The sequence below is a fragment of the Chinchilla lanigera genome, unplaced genomic scaffold (genome assembly GCF_000276665.1).
Source record: "Chinchilla lanigera isolate Chin_1 unplaced genomic scaffold, ChiLan1.0 scaffold00111, whole genome shotgun sequence".
NCBI classification, from domain to species: Eukaryota; Metazoa; Chordata; class Mammalia; order Rodentia; family Chinchillidae; genus Chinchilla; species Chinchilla lanigera.
Window position 1 is genome coordinate 2,009,533 of NW_004955512.1, and position 16,722 is coordinate 2,026,254.

Genomic DNA, 16,722 nt, shown 5'->3' on the forward strand with positions numbered 1-16,722 from the left:
GGTACGGGAAATCGAACTAAGGCCCTTGTACTTTCCAGGCAGGTGCTGTGCCACTGAGCTATATCCCTGGCCCCAAGAGATTAGATTTTGAGAGTGTAGATAATAACTACATTTTTAAAAAGTGCATAGTTTTTATTAGTACATGTTAGTGGTACATAAGGATTACATTCATTGTGGGGCATCAGTGCCTCAGTACATAAGGTACATAAGGATTACATTCATTGTGGGGCGTCAGTGTCTCAGATCTCTTTATCCCCCCTAGTAATTTTTCATAGCTCTTTGTAGTCTGACATACTTTCACATTTCTGAAGAAATTTGTATATTTGTAGTAAATGTGTTCATTATTGCTAAAAACTTTATCAGTGTCTCTACCATAGGATATCACTTAGACGCCCTGCTCAGAAGGATCTGAAGAAGAAAGAAAAACACCATGTTCCCATGAAAGCAAAGAGATGCGCCACTTCTGTAATCAGTGACATTCCGCCTTCCAAAAAAATGAAAGTGTAAGGAGACCCAATCTTTTTTTTTTTTTTTTTTTTGAGACAGGATTTCACTGCGTAGCCCAGGCTGGCCTTGAGCTCAAGCCAGTCCTCTTGCCTTAGCCTCCCGAGTGCTGGGATTACAGGTGTGCACCACCATGCCCACCTCATCTACATACTTCTTATTGCTAAAGGCAGATATACTGTGCTTTGTATACCACCTGTATGTTAAATTTCTTGCCTGAATTTAAACTTTGGAGTGAACTGAGTAGAATTACAGCTGGGTACATCTTCAGCCTGGTGCACCCAGGGCTTGGGAAGCTCCTTAAGCTGTGACCATGACGAGTTGTTACCTGTGTCGTGGAGGGTGATTCCCCTTAGTGGACCCAGGTTTTACCTGTTTATTTCTGTGGCTAAGGACAAGACAAATATATGGTATCTTTTCCTGTTTTTATCAGTTAGGAATCTTGAGGCAAACAGTATTCACCTAGAGTGTTTAAATAGTAGTGACTTGTTTTGCTTCATGAAAGTTCACAGATAGTTTACGGCTTGCTTTGGTTGACTTGCTGAGTGATGCCAAGCTATCTTCTGTGATACTGAGCTGTTTTTTTTTTTTTAAGTACTTGTTGTTTAAGATGGCTGCTCCATGGCTTTTCTTAGCTTTTTCCTTTGGCTTGTTTGTTTTGAGACAGGATCTTGCTATGTAGTCCAGGCTGGTCTTGAACTCAATGGAACATCGCTCCTCCTGTCTCAGCCTCCCAAAGTGGTGGGACTACAGGCATGTGCCACCGTGCCAGGCTTCCTTTGACTTCTGATTCACTGTCACAAGATAACTGCTATATCTGTGGGCATAACATCCATCTTCAAGACAAAAATGAATGTATGATAAAGTGAAATCACACTTTCCCCTCAAGAAAGTGAAATTGCAGGGCATGGTAGTATCCCTCTGTAATCCCACTGCTCTTAGCTTTGAATTAGTCTTTCCATCCATCTAGCTTGGGTACCTAGGGTGATTCCATGTCTTCAGTATTATATATTATGTCTCAGTAAACATGGTTATGCAGCTGTCTGTATAGTATTCTGACTTTAATTGCTTTAGGTATATACCAAGGAGTGGTTTATCTGCATTAAATGATAGCTATAGTTTCAGTTTTTTTGGGAGTCTCTGCTAATTTCCATAGTGGCTATACTAACTTTCATTCCCATCAGCAGGGTAGAAGTTTCCTTTCCCCACTCTCATCCTTGATAGTACTTAATGTTTCTTGTGTTTTGTTTTCGAGACAGGGTCTCACTATGTAGTTCAGGCTGGCCTTGAACTCACTATATAGTGAAGGTTGGCTTTGAACTCGTGATCCTCCTGCCTCTGCAGTGGAGTGGTGGGATTATGGGCATTTGCATGCGCCACCCCTCCCCCCTTTGTATTCATGCTAATAACCATTCTGACTGGAATGATGTGGAATCTCAGCTTTTGTTTTGGGGGAGCGGGAACTTCCTCGTGAAGAGGATCCTCAGAATGGTGTCAGTGTGAGGGCTGTAGTAAGGACAGTGGCTACACAGACAGCGGAAATTTTACTGTGCATGATGGGTCATCGCCATGATTATTAGTTTTTGTTTTTGTTCCATTTTGTTGTTTATTTAGTTTTCACTGAATTTAAGTTTGTTTATTTTGTAGTCATCATTTAAACTTCCACCTTGCAGACACAAACTCAAAGCCCAAGAAGTACATCCCAGAATTGTTGAAAGTGGACCCATCTTGCTGAAGAGACCACCTGTGAAACCACCCACTCAGCCTTTTGGCTTTAATTTGGAAATTGAGAAAAGAATCCAGGAGCAGGAGTCAAAGAAGAAATCAGAGGATGAACACTTTGAATTTCATGCCAGACCTTGCCCTACTAAGATCTCGGAAGGTGCTGTGGTAAGAAAAGCTGAGACTTTGCGTGCTGGCAGAAGCGCCCTGCCCATGAGCGAGTGTCCATCCATCCGCAGAAGCTCTGCCGTAGTGCAGCAGGTAACTAGGAGCCAGGCACTATGATACGAGGAGGCAGAGACGATGAAGTTACATACAAGTGATTTTGTGCTTAGGACTTAAGTCCAGTAATGAAGACAGCATATATGTACATAATATGAGATAGGCAGAAGTATTCTGAGAGAGGACAATTTAAAGTGCTGTGTGCATTCAGAGGAGAAAATGATTTCTTCCGCATAGGTTTGTGGAGGAAGCAGCATTTGCCCTGAGCCTTGGCAGTGTGTTGCTGTCATCAGTGTTGTTGTTGTCATGATAACTGACACTTGGACTCTGTGTGGGGCGCTGCTTTATACCCTTTTCCTGTGGGGTCAGCCCTCAGCCTCTGGGACCGATGCCCAGATCCCTCACGTAAGATGATACAGGTGTTTTCATGGGAACTACATAGTTGGCACAGGCTTTATTTTTTTGAGACACTGAGGGTGGCCTCAAACTCCTGGGTTCAAGGGATCCTCTGCAGAAGCCGCCTGGGTAGCTGTGACGTGGAACACATGCCATCACACTCAGCTTGCTGTCTGTTTTCTTCCTGCTGGCTTTAGAGACAGCCATGGTTTTTGGTAAAACCACGATGTATTACCTTTGACTGGATACCTGTTTTTGTCTATTCTGTATTCTTAGCACTAAGTCAAAGTTATATTTCCCAGGTCTTACAAAATTCATGATTAGGTCTTGAAATTTTTCTTTCCCATACCATTTTTCAGTTGAAAGCTTTTTTCAAATGAGACCTCCCTTCTATTCACAATGCTCCTCCCTACCTTTTTCTCTTTCTAGTTCTGAAGTACATGTACTACAAGCCAAGTTCTGCTAACAATAAAGTTTAAGAACCGCCCCGCCCAACACCTATGTGATTGGTCTCTAAGTTGTGCTTTTGCTTTCTTTGTCATTGTACACTTAATGAATAGGCTTCTGAATATGACAGGGCAAAGGTAGGTGGTATGGAATCCTCAGGTTCTGGAGCCAGCAGGGCTCTGTGTTTTTATATATCCATCCATCCATCATCCATTACAGTGCTGGGAATTAAGGCCAGGACCTTCTGCCAACAGCTCGGTATGTTCATTTTAGTTTGTCGTTGTTGGTGGATTTGTTTGTTTGTTTTTGTCTTTGATACAGGGTCTCATTTTGTAGTTCATGCTGGCCTTAAACTCTCTACTTCAGGCTGGCCTTGACCTCACAGCAGTCCTCTTGCCTTAACCTCCCAAGTGCTGGCGTTACAGGCATGCGCCACTATGCCTGGCATTGTGTTCATTTTATGTACAGGAAAACTGTGGCTCAGAGAAAAGAAATTGTTTCCTCAAGACTTCTATAACAATCATTTGGTGTTCCTTTGTTTTGGTGCTGGGGACCAAGCCCAGGGCCTCATACATGCTAGACATGCACTGCACCACCCAGCCGCGTCGCCAGCCAGCAATCATTTGCTGCCTGGCTTGTAACATTTTTCCTCCGGGCACTTGACTTCTCCCCTCCCATGTGCTTTTATTTTACAGTACACTTAGCTTTTACTACACTTTTAAACCCAGCTTAAAAATCACTTCAACTGGTAACTTAGACTAATTTTAATGGGAACCTTTAAATAGGTGACTGGAGTTCGTTAAGAGTTGGTTAAGATTCTTACCGTAGCACTGTACCTGGCTGCGCCGGGATTTCTGAGTAAGCAGCTCTAGAATGCGTTGGATAGGTAAGGTGTTACTGCGTGGATGTGCTGTGCTAAAGAAGAGTGTCTGCTAAATCCTGCTGGCTGTCAGAAGCCTGTGTAAATAAAATCAGAAGGCTTATGTAAATAATCTCCTGGGCCCCAGTCCTGCAGTTCTGATTTGTTGGGCACAGTGCAGAGGGAGCTGAGAAGAAGAACTTAGGATATAGGGGCTGATACACAGTAAGCGGTCATGCTGTTGATAGTAATAACTCCATTTTATTGAGGCCTCGCGTTGTTCTGAGTGCTTTACATAGTTTCGTTTTTCATAATAACTCTATTATCCCTATTTTAAAATTCTTTTCTTTTTTCTTTTGTTGGTATATTTTAGATATATGTAGTGTCCCTGTATGTTTGGTTTTTTTTGGACAGAGTCTCTCACTGTGTAGTTCAGGCTGGCCTTGCAAGTGCTGGGATTACAGGCATGTGCCGCCACACCCTGCAGTGTCCCTATTTTTTCAGATGAGGAAACAGACACTAAGAAATATCTAGGGTGTGGAACTGGGATTTGAGGCCATTACTTAAACAGTGTATTATTCTACCCCACAGTACTTAATATTGTTTCTTTGTCACATACAGCTTTTGAATTTGACACTGGCTGTTTGCCACACTCTGTACTAAAATTTTAATTTTTTTTCTTAGACAGGGTCTTGCTATGTAGTGTTGGCTGGCCTCGAACTTGATTATATAGCCCAGGTTGGTCTTGAACTCATGGTGATCCTCCTGCCTCAGCCTTCCAAGTGCTGGCATTTTGGGGTATGTGCCACCATGCCCGGCTCAATTCTTGCTTTCTAGAGAAGCAAATCATAGGACATTTTATGTGTATTCACCTCCACCCCTTTCCTGGTTCTGAGGATTTAACATAGCAAGTGCCCTACCACTAAGTTACCTTCCCCAGCCCTTTTAGTGTAGTTTTGTTTTTGTTGTTTTGAGACAGGGTCTTTGCCACGTAGTTCAGGCTGGCCTTGAACTCGCTGTGTAGTCCAAGCTGGCCTCAACTTGCAGCAGTCCTCCTGCCTTAGTCTCCCAAGTGCTAAGATTACAGGCGTGTGCCCCCATGCCCAGCTCCCCAGCCCTTTTAAGATTTTATTTTGAGATTTGATTTTGCTAAGTTGCCTGGGCTGCCTTGCATTTAAAGATCACGTCTAGCCCCCTAAGTAGCTGTGATTACAGGTGTCATCTAGTTATACCCTCACTTTTCAGAAAAGGAGTCTTTGAAAGGGGGATCGGCTTCCCCATAGAAATGTTTTTAAGAATCCTTGGTAGAACTGAGATTAGGTCCTGGACTTGTGTGGTAGAACCGAAGAGCCTGCCTGTGTCGACTGGGGGTGGTAGGTGGTGAGATGAGCCTGGGCAGCTGTGCACCAGGAGGCAGAGACGAAGAAGGCTCCTGGGCAGAGGTGGAGGATGCAGTGTTGAGCGTGGGGGCCATGAAATGTGAACTTAGTGCCTGCTCATAACGGGGGTTTCTTCTGTCCACTGCACTGCCCGCGTCTGACCACACATCTCTTCTTCATGGGTATTTTCCTAAATTTCCCCAATAGCTTTTAGCTTCATATTCTGCTGGATTGAGAACTGTTACGAAAATTAGGAAGTATTGAACTTATTCTTTACTCATTGTCTGTTTTTCGCACTGGAATGTGGGAACTCCTTGTGGACAGGCCTGTGTATATCTGCATTGTGCAATCTGTATCCCCAGCACGTTGCCAGTGACACCCCAGCACCGACACTCCAGTCTTGGATGATGGAGTGACAGTACACACTGATGTGCCCCAGCATGTATTTCTAGCTTATTAGACACTGGTAATTCAAACATGGGATCAGACCTCACCCTGGTCCTCAAAGCTTGCACAGGCTAGTAGAGCAGACTGAGGTGTATGCACATCAGTGCAGGGGTAGTAACCAGTACATGCTTAGTTACTCCCAGGTCTTTCTGCAGGTGCTGTGGAGAGGACAAAGGCAACATCCTGGCCTTTAAGGAGCTCATAATTCAGACTTAAAATGACTGAATAAGAAGCCTTCTTTTTTTCTGGAAACCTGATTTCCTTTTCTGAATTTCAGATTGAGGCCCCAGTCTGCTTTCCTTGCAGAGATAGGATGTGTTAGTTGCTGCAGTGATGATTTTCTTAAACACCTTTTCCTACCCCCGCTAATTATGAGGCTTGTTTCCACTCATAGATAGCTCCTTCCTGGCTGGCCTCCTAGAGATTTCCATTGCTCGACTTTCAAACTGCAGCTCTCTCTGCTGCTTGGATGAAGAGAGAAGGATAAGATAGGAAAGAGGGATTATTTTAGGATGAAATGAGCCCTCAGGTGTTTATTTCGATTACTCTGTGAAAAGTCCTGAGGCCTAGAAGGGTGTGGCGGGAAGCAGAGTGGGACGGCAAGGCCCCTGCTCCTCCTCACCGTTCTTCCCATGTCCACACGGCCTGGGCATTCGTCATGGTGCCTGCCTGTCTCCGGGGTGGTGGAGCAGCACATTTTCATTATCGTCTGTGGGAAGGATCATTTGAAAACACAGCTCTCAGACTCTTGTCACTGTGATTACAGGGTCTGGTCACTTGGATTTCACTATTCTAAGTGATGGCATTCTTTACAGAACAAGCAATCTTGCAGCAAGACAGCATTCCCCTCCCAGGGGCCGGCTAGAGACACTGTACTCACGGTCCTTTCTGGTGAGTGGGATACTGCACTGCACACCCTGCGAAACCACTTGTCTTGTTGCTGCGGTACAGTCTTGGGGATCTCTACATGACCACCAATCTTCATGCTTTAAAGATTAATTAAAAGCTAGTCTTACATTTTAAAGCTAGTCTAAAACTGTTCGGGACTACCTTTTAAAAAAATATTTTTAACTAAAACTTCTGAGTAGTCAAACATAGTAGGGGCAGAAACAGTTTTGTTACACACAAGGTAAAGACTGAGCAATTGTCTTGCATGGTCCAAAAAGTAGCTTTGAAAGTCACTGCAAGAAGAATAGTGCAAACAAGTTCTGAGGAGTTGCAGCATTGTCGGGATGGGGAAGTCTCCCAAGGTTATCCTCAGAGTCCAAGGAGTAAATTCTCATGTGTTGGCTCTTACTGCATTCGTTGAACAGACATTCCTGAAGGCCTTACACTTGCCAAGGTCTGTGTTAAGTGCTTCCAATAAAATACTGCCCATTCTTGAAGCCCTCATAAGTTGGTGGGGAGATGAAAGTCTCAATAAGTATGTATAGTGAAGTTTTCTGTATGTGTAGTCAGCCCACCTTATATTTGCAGATTCTTCGTATGCAGATTTAATCAGAGTAGATAGAAATATTTGTGGGAAAAAAATTACATTGGTACTGAAGATATATAGACTTTTTCTTGCCATTATTCCCTAAACAATACAGTATAATAACTATTTATCAGTATTTATGTTGTATTAGGTACTATAAGAACCTAGACATGTGATGCATCCCTGTAATTCTAGCACTTGGGAGGCTGAGGCAGCAGGTTCGAGGCCAGCCTGGGCTATAAAGTGAGTTCAAGGCCAGCCTGAACTGTATAGTGAAATCTTGTCTCAAAAAGAAATTAAAAAAAAAAAAAGGACCTAGAGATGACATAACGTTTATAGGGAAGATGTGGGCAGGTTATCATGCAAATATTACCCGTTTTATACAAGAGATTTCAACAGCTGTGAGTTTTGGTATCCATGAGGGAACACACTTCTGTGGGGCCCAAGAGTGGAGAGATCAGTCGTCAGGGTACGTGAGCTTCTCTTGGAGAGGAGAGGGTATTTGAGTTGTGTATTCCTTGCAGGGTGTTCCTGAAAAGAAGGTCCTTCCACTGACCATCCCCAAGTCTCCAGCCTTTGCATGGAAGAACAGAATCCGAGTGGCCACCAACGATGAGGTGATTTCCTAGGATAGGGAGTTTCCCTTTCCTTCTAAAGCAGTCTCAGCCTTAACTGTTCCCCTCCCTCCCTGCCTCTCCCTCTCCCTTCCTTCCTCCCTCTCTCTATCCCTCCTTCTCTCTCTCCCTCCCTATCTCCCTCCCACTCTCTCTCTCTGTCTCTCTTTCTTTCCTCTCTCTCTCTCTCTCACGGAACCCTGGGCCTCATGCATGCTAGGCAAGAATTCTACCACTGTGCTCCCCCCACTCCTCAAGCCTTACCATTTCTTAAACTTAATGGAGATCAAAGGCAGCAACTCTTTTTATGGTATTATAACATCTGCTCATCTGTTTTGCTCCTCTGTGAGCAAAGTAGTTGATAAGGTACAAATCTTCTGGAGCTCCGTAATAACCATTTACAATTTATAGAAAAAGGGTGGAAGAGTTGGGGACTGGAGGTTGTCTGTTTCTGCAGCATTGACATCAGCCTGTCTTTGAGAATAAGTTGCAAAGCCCTGTTTTTTGCCAGAGTTACTGTCACTGTTCCGTGTGGGACTCTGAAACGCGTAGTTCCATCTGCCTCATCTTACCGCCCTTAATACCAGGATGGCAAAGATGGCTGTGTGGTGCTGGCTCATGGAATTGTTTTTTTTTTTTTTTTGGTTTTTCTCCGGTACCGAGAACCGAACTCACGACCTTGCGCTTGCCAGGCAGGCGCTTTTGCCGCTGAGCTAAATCCCTAGCCCCTGGCTCATGGAATTGTAACAGACTGTCACTGTTGTACTGCTTTCTTATTCCATCTCCCATTCTATCTATAAATATCCAGAGCTGGGTAATTTTATAGAGGATCTCAAGCAAAGTCTTTTTATAGGTTCATTTGAAACTAAAATACACACTAATCTTAGGTTACCAGTTTGAACCCATACAACTGACTTCATCCTGTTCTGGGTTTGGCTGCTATTAACTCTAGTGACATATTTTAGTGTAGTCTGGAGACTGGGTCAAGAAAGAGGTGAAGGTATATATATGTCTGGTTAGTACTTTACTTCTAATCACCTTTTTATTTATGCTGACTTATTTCAGTGAGTTCTTCTAATAGTTCTAAAAACCTTAGATCTGTTAGGCCCTTATTAAAGGTTTTCCCATTGCTCTCAGCCCTGGGGCTTGGTAGCTGATTCTGCCATTGTTCCCCTTTGCCAAACAGGAAACGAAGGCTTGCATATGAGTGACTTGTCTCACAGTGTCTGCTGACTGCATATTCGCAGGGGTGGGAGGGAGTAAGAACTCTGATTTCTGAACTGTGATTTCTGCCTCAGGAAGAGGATGAACGAGCAGTGATAAGAGCTCAGTCTGTGCCACATTATGGGGTGCCTTTTAAGCCCCGTTTTCCAGAGGCAAGAACTGTAGAAATTTGCCCTTTCTCCTTTGATTCTCGGGACAAAGAACGCCAGTTACAGAAGGAGAAGAAAATAAAAGAACTGCAGAAACAGGAGGTAGGTGTTTCCATTTCTGCAAGTATCACAGTAGTATTCTCTTATCCCTCACAGGCGACCTTGCATGTAATACTTGACTAAAAGCACTTCCTTTGATTCTTCTAAGAATTATATAAGATATAAATAGGGCAAATAATTTAAATAATTCTTCTGTCTCAAAGTGGTTAAATAACTTGCCTCCGATCACACTCTTAGTTGTCGGCCATATTGGGAGGAAAACCTAGGTTTCCCTTTAGCCCCATTACTCTTTTCTTTGGACCACGCTGGTTTGAAAACTGGTCATCCTTGTTTGTTCAGATTCACCCACATATTCTGAAGCAACTATTGCTTTCTGGCTACAGAAGTCTTTCTCCTAAGTCACCTGTTTTGCTTTGTTTAGTTTTGTTTGTTTGTTTTCATTAGGTACCCACGTTTAAGGCACGTCCCTTACCTCATTTTGATAGCATTAACCTGCCAGAGAAGAAGGTAAAGGACGTGACCCAGCCTGAGCCGTTTGACTTGGAGACGGACAGAAGAGGTGCCAAGAAGGCTGAGGCGTGGAAGCGCCAGGTGGGAGGAGGGAGAGCAGCCCGAATGTTGGTGGGTTGGACAGGCAGACCCATGGCACTGAAGCATCACCTGGAATGAAATACGCAGTTATTTCAGAGTACTGTGTCTTAGCCAAGGCTCAGCACTTGTTTTTGGAAAGCACCAGACAGTAAATAGTTTAGGTTTCTGGTTACACGTGGCCTCTGCCTTGGTCACATATTCCTTGTATATGTGTGTGTTTTCATCCCTTCAAAAGTATGAAAACCATTCTTAGCTCAAGGGCTGGACAGAACCAGTTTGCAAGCTGAATTTGGCTTGTAAGCTGATGTCCACTGGCTCTCTTCTCAAGTGACCCCTTGGGAAATATAAAAGCTGCGGCTTTTTGTGTTAGTCTCTGTAAGATTGCATCACTCCAACTGTAGTTTTACTAATTAAATCCTCTCTGTGTTTTGGTAAGTACCAGGATGGGAGAATAGGTGCTTAGTATACTATGCTGTTTTCTCAGCATGGTGTGGAACATACTTGTTCTTTATGGTTAGCAAGTAATTACATATAATTAATTGGAGCCAGGTATAGTAGTACACACCTGTAATCCTGACGCTGGGAAGCTGGGGAGGAGGATTGCGAGTTTGAGTAAAAGGTGAAAGATTTATGTGATCTGAAGAGAAACCAGAGTATACCTAAGTTTGAGCATAACCTACTTAGCATTTGTCCTAGGAAAAAAACGATCTGGGGGATGTAGTTCAGTGCAAAGACCCTGGGTTCAGTGCCTAGTACTACACAAATATAAACAAAACCAATTAATTGGTTATTGGCTGGTTTAATTGGGATCTAATTATCTCCAACTGGAAAAATTGCTTCAGATTTTTCCAGTATTTTTACAATACCACTTATTCTGGATGCTATCCAAAAGGATCTCTGGGCTAATCCTTGCTTATAGGAATCACTCTCTTAGTCACTTTCCCGTTACTGGAACAGAATACCCAACACACTGGACTTCGAGGAGAGGTTTCCTTTGGCTGACAGTTTCAGTGGGTTTGGTCTGTGGCCAGCTCCAAGGCAACAATGGCAGGGTGGGCTGGCATTGTACAGTTGCTCACCTCATGCCAGCCAGCAGGCAGAGGGGCAACAAATTTCTTATAAATTTGAATTCCACTTGAATTGTTTAAATCAAGATCCAAATAAGGCCCACATCATGCATCTGTTTGCTAAATCTCCAAGACTCTTTCAGTTAGTAGACTCCTTTCTTTGTATTTTATTTGATGAAAAAAATGGATATTGTAGATTTTTCAGCCTTGGCTTTGTTGATTGTATTCCCATGTGGTGTTTAATATGTTTTTCTGTCTTCCCCATCTCATACAAATGAGTAGTCAATCTACAGGCCTGATTAAATTTTAGTTTGTGTAGTTGTTTGGTTTTTGGGGTGGGAAGGGTATTGGTGGTACTGCATGGTCAGTCACATCTAGACGCATATAATGTACAGTTTATTTCTGTGATGGTTAAGGTAAGCCTTAAAGGTATCTCAGCTGGGTGTGGCGGCACACAGCTATAATCTCAGCTCTTGGGAAACTGAGGCAGGAGGACTGTGAGTTGGAGGCCAACCTAGGCTACATAATTGTTATGTTTGGCCTGGATTGTATTAGACCCTGTTTCTTTTTTTTCTTTTTTTTTTTTTTTTTTGTGGTGCTGGGGATCAAACTCAGGGCCTTCTGCATGCAAGGCAAGAACTCTACCACTGAGCCAGATCCCCACCCCTTGACCCTGTTTCGTAAGATAAAACAAAACAGAAAAATGTCTTATACAGAGGCAGAGTCAGGAGGACACAAGTTGAAACCCAGCCTGAGCAACACATAAGGAGACTCTGTCTTAAAATTCTAAAAATGTTTTTAAAAATTTAAGGACTGGGCATGTATAGCTCAGTGCAGTTTGATTCACTGTACTGGGGGAGTGTATGTGGTATGTGTGTGTGGCAGAGTTCAGATACTTCTGGGTGGGGGTTTGACTAGTATTTTTTATAATTAATCATCTGTCTTTATTTACAAAGCAGTTCAGAAACATTAGAACTTGAGTTAACTGCAATAGTAGTGAAAAGTTGCAGACTCGCCTGTCTGACAGACTTTCTTCCTAACAGCTGGAGGAAGAACTGAAACAGCAGAAAGAAGCAACTTACTTCAAGGCTCGTCCAAACACGGTCACCTCCCAGGAGCCCTTTGTTCCCAAGAAAGAGAAAAAATCAGTTGCTGGTAGTGTTCCCTGTACCGTTGTGGGACTGGGGCAGAACTGTCAGACCTCCCTGGGGAATGCAAGGACTCAGCTGTTTCAGGACAGTGCGGTATAAGCCAGAGTGTCTGGCTTTAGAGGACAGAAGCTTTTCCCCCAGACCCAGCCTTTTGCAGTCACTGACCTTAGTGGCTCTGTCGCAAATGTGTTGTGTCCAGATCGAGATACAACGTGAGCCTTAGGCTAACCAGCCGGCTCTTCAGCAGCAGTAACTGGCTTCTCTCCTGAAGAGTCAGTGATGGGAGGTCTTTCTGGAGTTGGACCTGAAGCAAACCTGAGATACAGGACATTTGATTCCTTAGGCCCTGAGTAGTGGCTTAAAGGTTAGGGTTCTTCTATGTCTGTCTTAAAATCACTGTAGTTTGGAGCAAGCTTCTTTACCTCTGGGTCTTGCTTTTCTTCTGCTTATACTAAGTTTTCCCAGGGGCCCTTCAACTGTCAACATTCTGTGATTCCACCTTTTCTGTAACAGGGCTTCCTCAGAGCTCAGGCTGTGACTGCCTTCCATGTCTCTGCCACTCAGCTCAGTCTGGGGTTGGGCTGGGGCTCCGTTAATGGGATTGCTGCTCGCGTACTAGTGTTTTCTCTGGTTCTGTACTCAGAGGGCCTTTCTGGTTCTCCAGTTCAGGAACCTTTTGAGTTGGCCACTGAGAAGAGAGCCAAGGAGCGACAGGAGCTGGAGAAGAGAAGGGCTGAGGTGGAAGTCCAGAAAGCCCAGCAGCAGGAGGAGGCCAGGCAACAGGAAGAGGAACGGCAGAGGGAGGAGCTGGCCAGGCTACGGAAGGAGCTGGTAACTGGGCAGCGTGCGCACTGAACCCTGGGTTCTCTCCCTTGTTCTTCTCACCATGCCTCATTCCAGACAGGATCTACAGTAGCTTGCAGGGCAGCATCAGAGGCGAGTGGAAGATGTCGTCCCCACGGGGGTAGGAGGAGGTTCAGAGGGGCGCGAAGCAGGTGTGTACGTGGTGCTTTAAGAACAGCCATGATTCTGCCTCCCGAGGAACCAACCTGTCAGTTCTGAAACATAACAGTTGTTCAAAATACACACTTATCCTTGATACTGAATTTAGAATTTCTCCCAGAGGTCTGCATAAGAAGGACATCCTGTGATACCCACATGCACAGTGATGCATTTCCTACAACTCTGTTATTTATTTAATTTTCTTACGAGATTAAGAACCAATGTAATTTACAATTAGACAAGAGCGTACAGGACAGGGTATAGGGCAGGGGGAGGAATTACGAGGCAACTGTACTTTTTCCCCTCGTCATTCTTGGCTTCAACTCCCTGAAGTTACAGTATTAGTGTAATGACCTAAGTAGTAGTTATCTAAAAAGAAATCATAACCCACACTAAGCAACCCTTCGTGCGGAGGACAGCAAGTTGTGGTAACTGCATATAACAAGGAAGAAGGTGGTTCTTACTTGTTAGTTTGTTTTGTCTTTTTGAGACAGGGTCTCGCTATGCAGTTTAGGCTGGCCTTGAGCTTACTTTGTAGCCCAGCCTGGTCTCCAACTCACAACAGTTCTCCTGCCTCAGCCTTCCGAGTGCTCGGATTACAGGCATGCACCACCACACCCAGCAAGAAGGTGGTTTTTATGAATAGTAAAAGGATAACTATAGAGATATATATTTTGTCTAAAAGTGGTTAAATAGGGCTCAGTGGTAGGGCACCTGACTGCCATGTGCGAGGCTGGAGGTTCAGCACCACCAAAAGGACAAAACAGAACAAAACAAGCACGGAGGCTGGCTGCTGAGACAGCTGAGGGCTCAGGTGCCTGTGCCCCAGGCAGGCTTCTAGGACAAGCTACTGGAGAGAGCTTGGAACATCAAACTCTTGGGAACATCAAGCTAGCAAGTGCTGATGAAATGAGAAGATAGTACATTCCCCACTTCATATATAAAACCAGCCCCAACGTAGCTAGTTTTGGGTCATTATTCAGACCTGCCTCTTGTATTTGTCCTCATTGTAGAAGTGTTTCTTACAGCAGTTCTCAGTATAGGCTAATGACAGTATTCTAAAGCACAGTAATCTGGGCTAGTTATCTCTACTAATCTAGCTTGATTCAGGCTTGATTTTAGCTCATCCAGAAGGATAAATGGGACCAAGTCTTTTTTCTGACAGCCCTTCCTGTATACTGTTGGATTTTACTTTTTTGTTGTTCTCTGGGTTCATGTTTTTGTGACTACTGAGAGTCAGTAAGGATGTGGTGGTGTATGCTGTAATCGCAGTTATTCAGGAGGCGGAGGCAAGAGGACTGGTTACAAGATTGAGGACAGCCCACACAACACAGACGCTTGCTTAAAATAAACATGGGCTGGAGATGTCGTGTGAAGACCTTGAGTTCAACCCTCAGTACCGCAAAAACCAGAAAGAGAGAGAAGTAAGCTTAGGATTGTATTCTGGCTAATTCTTAACTTGTAACTCTGCAATTGAGTGCGGCCTCATTCACTGTATACCAGTGTACAGCGGTGAAATTACGGCACATGCGCCGCAGCAGGCTGTTTCTTACCACTGAAAGCTCTGGAGGTCGCCATCACTGCCCTGGTGAGTCACACAGGAGACGGGCTTGGCATTCTTAGTGAGGGACCCAACAAACAGCTCGTGGAAACCTATTGGTCTCAGGTGCTTTCTGTTGTACTTTTGCCCCTTCCCTTTAAATTCATAATTGATATCTGTAAAACTACACAACCGCTTTCTCTAAAAGAAAAAGTAAAGGCAGGTGCAGTGGCACACTCCTGTAATCCCAACACCGAGAGGCTGAGGCAGGAGAATCACGAGTTCAAGCCCAGCCTAGACAGTTGAGCAGCCTCATGAGACCCTGTTTCAAAATTCTAAAACTAAAACAATAAAGGTCTAGGTTCAGTCCTGCAACAGAACAAAACCGCTACGCATAGTTCTCACATCCCTTCCAACGCTAACTTTACTTTCTTTGTTCTGCAGGTGCACAAGGCAAAGCCAGTACGCAGATACCGCTTTGTGGGGATCAAGCCCAGTGACCAGCCTCTGACGGTGCCCTTCTCTCCTAAGTTCACTCGGTTCCACTGCTGAGCTCAGCCGTGAGCTGCCCTTACGTCACACCAGGCATGGAGGGAGCGACCCATGCCTAACAGCAATCTGACAGCGGTGGGGTCAGTTCTGTGGAGAAGTGTTTTGCATACATTTAAGGGTAAAATGAGACTCCACTATCCATGCCTGGATGAGACTTCTTGTAGTTGGTTCCTTTAATATCTGTTGACCCTTAATTAGGATTTGTAGTCTCTGTCAGCACAGTGCAATTTCTTGTACTCTTTATCCCTTCCCTTTATATATATGCATTTTTAATCAGAAAATAAAGATAATTATAAAGATAGTTAAATCTCAAGGTAGGATTTACCTCATGGCTTAAATGAGGAGCAGTCAGTGTATCAGAATCTTTCCTCTTCTGCACAAAATGAGTTAAGAGCCTCGTGCCCCGAGGGAGGAGAACCTCAGTAACTGCTGGTGCGGAAGAGCGCACCCCTCGCATGGACGGGCAGCAGCTGTTAGGCCCCTTCCCTCCCTGGGGCTGACAAAAGCAGGGAGTGGTGCTGAGTACATTTTTAGACCTGGCCAGGAGTAAATACATGTTGTCTTCCTCTCCCTGATTTTGTTAACTTAATGTTTTAAAATTTAAGCCCCCCACCCCTACCCCCACTTTGAGGACACATCATATTGGGGAAATGGGAGATTTGAAAGGTGGTCTGGGCTCATTCCGAAGCACAGGCTCTATCCTTAAAGGGAAGTGCTTTGTGACTTTTTTCCATCCATAGCAGAATATCAGCCCATGTTTTGCTAACTGGCTTCTATTAACCATCTAGTCATGTATGTTATGCATATAGATTGTGCCTTCTTTAAATGAGCTTTTTCTTATCTAAATTCCTTGGGAGATTCAGCTAAAGTAAAAAAAAAATTTTTTTTTTGAAACAGGGTCTCACTGTAGTTTAGGCTGGCCAGGAGTTCACTCTGTAACCCAGGTTGGCTTCAAACTTGCAGTGATCCTCTTGCCTCAGCCTCCTGAGTGCTGGGATTATAGGCATGTGCCGCCACTCCTGGCTAAAATATGTTTTAGGGTTCTTTCCTTGACCATGACCTCAGATAAGGATGGTCATTTCCTCTGTTCCTTCCAAGTGTTTCTTGTATGATGTATGTCTAGTAGACCATCTGTCTCATACCCGAGTTGCTTATAGTTCTTCACAACATAATAGATACATCAGTTCCTTGAAGACAAGAATTACTGTAGTCTTCTGCGTTTCTTGTGAGTGGCACATAATGCTTTAGGTCCATGCTGAATAATATATTTTCTTTTGACTTTCTCTTATTTTTGAATACTTCTGTGCCAAAAGCAGCTGTGT

At 44.1% G+C, this 16,722-nt stretch overlaps 1 protein-coding gene and 2 long non-coding RNA genes across 5 annotated transcripts in view; 1 reads left to right on the forward strand and 2 right to left on the reverse strand.

The window, feature by feature from the left end:
- LOC106147029 overlaps nt 1-10,044 on the reverse strand; it is a 27,935-nt gene extending 17,891 nt beyond the window's left edge. Inside the window, exon 1 of the long non-coding RNA XR_001231727.1 lies at nt 9,970-10,044. This is a non-coding gene — a long non-coding RNA (uncharacterized LOC106147029). The remainder of the gene's footprint in view (nt 1-9,969) is intronic.
- LOC102028449 (targeting protein for Xklp2-like) overlaps nt 1-16,251 on the forward strand; it is a 41,550-nt gene extending 25,299 nt beyond the window's left edge. For all 3 annotated transcript variants that reach the window (XM_013506542.1, XM_013506543.1, XM_013506544.1), the window contains 8 exons: nt 378-503; nt 2,178-2,487; nt 7,975-8,067; nt 9,363-9,539; nt 9,942-10,088; nt 12,199-12,310; nt 12,971-13,137; nt 15,293-16,251. In XM_013506542.1, the coding sequence (XP_013361996.1) occupies nt 378-503; nt 2,178-2,487; nt 7,975-8,067; nt 9,363-9,539; nt 9,942-10,088; nt 12,199-12,310; nt 12,971-13,137; nt 15,293-15,400 (1,240 nt within the window). In that variant the 3' untranslated portion in view covers nt 15,401-16,251. The remainder of the gene's footprint in view (nt 1-377; nt 504-2,177; nt 2,488-7,974; nt 8,068-9,362; nt 9,540-9,941; nt 10,089-12,198; nt 12,311-12,970; nt 13,138-15,292) is intronic.
- Nucleotides 10,072-13,547, reverse strand: LOC106147028. The gene is made up of 3 exons (XR_001231726.1): nt 13,192-13,547; nt 12,472-12,621; nt 10,072-10,157 (listed from the first exon to the last, which is right to left on the reverse strand). It is a non-coding gene; the product is annotated as an uncharacterized LOC106147028 (long non-coding RNA).
- Nucleotides 16,252-16,722: the final 471 nt, after the last annotated feature.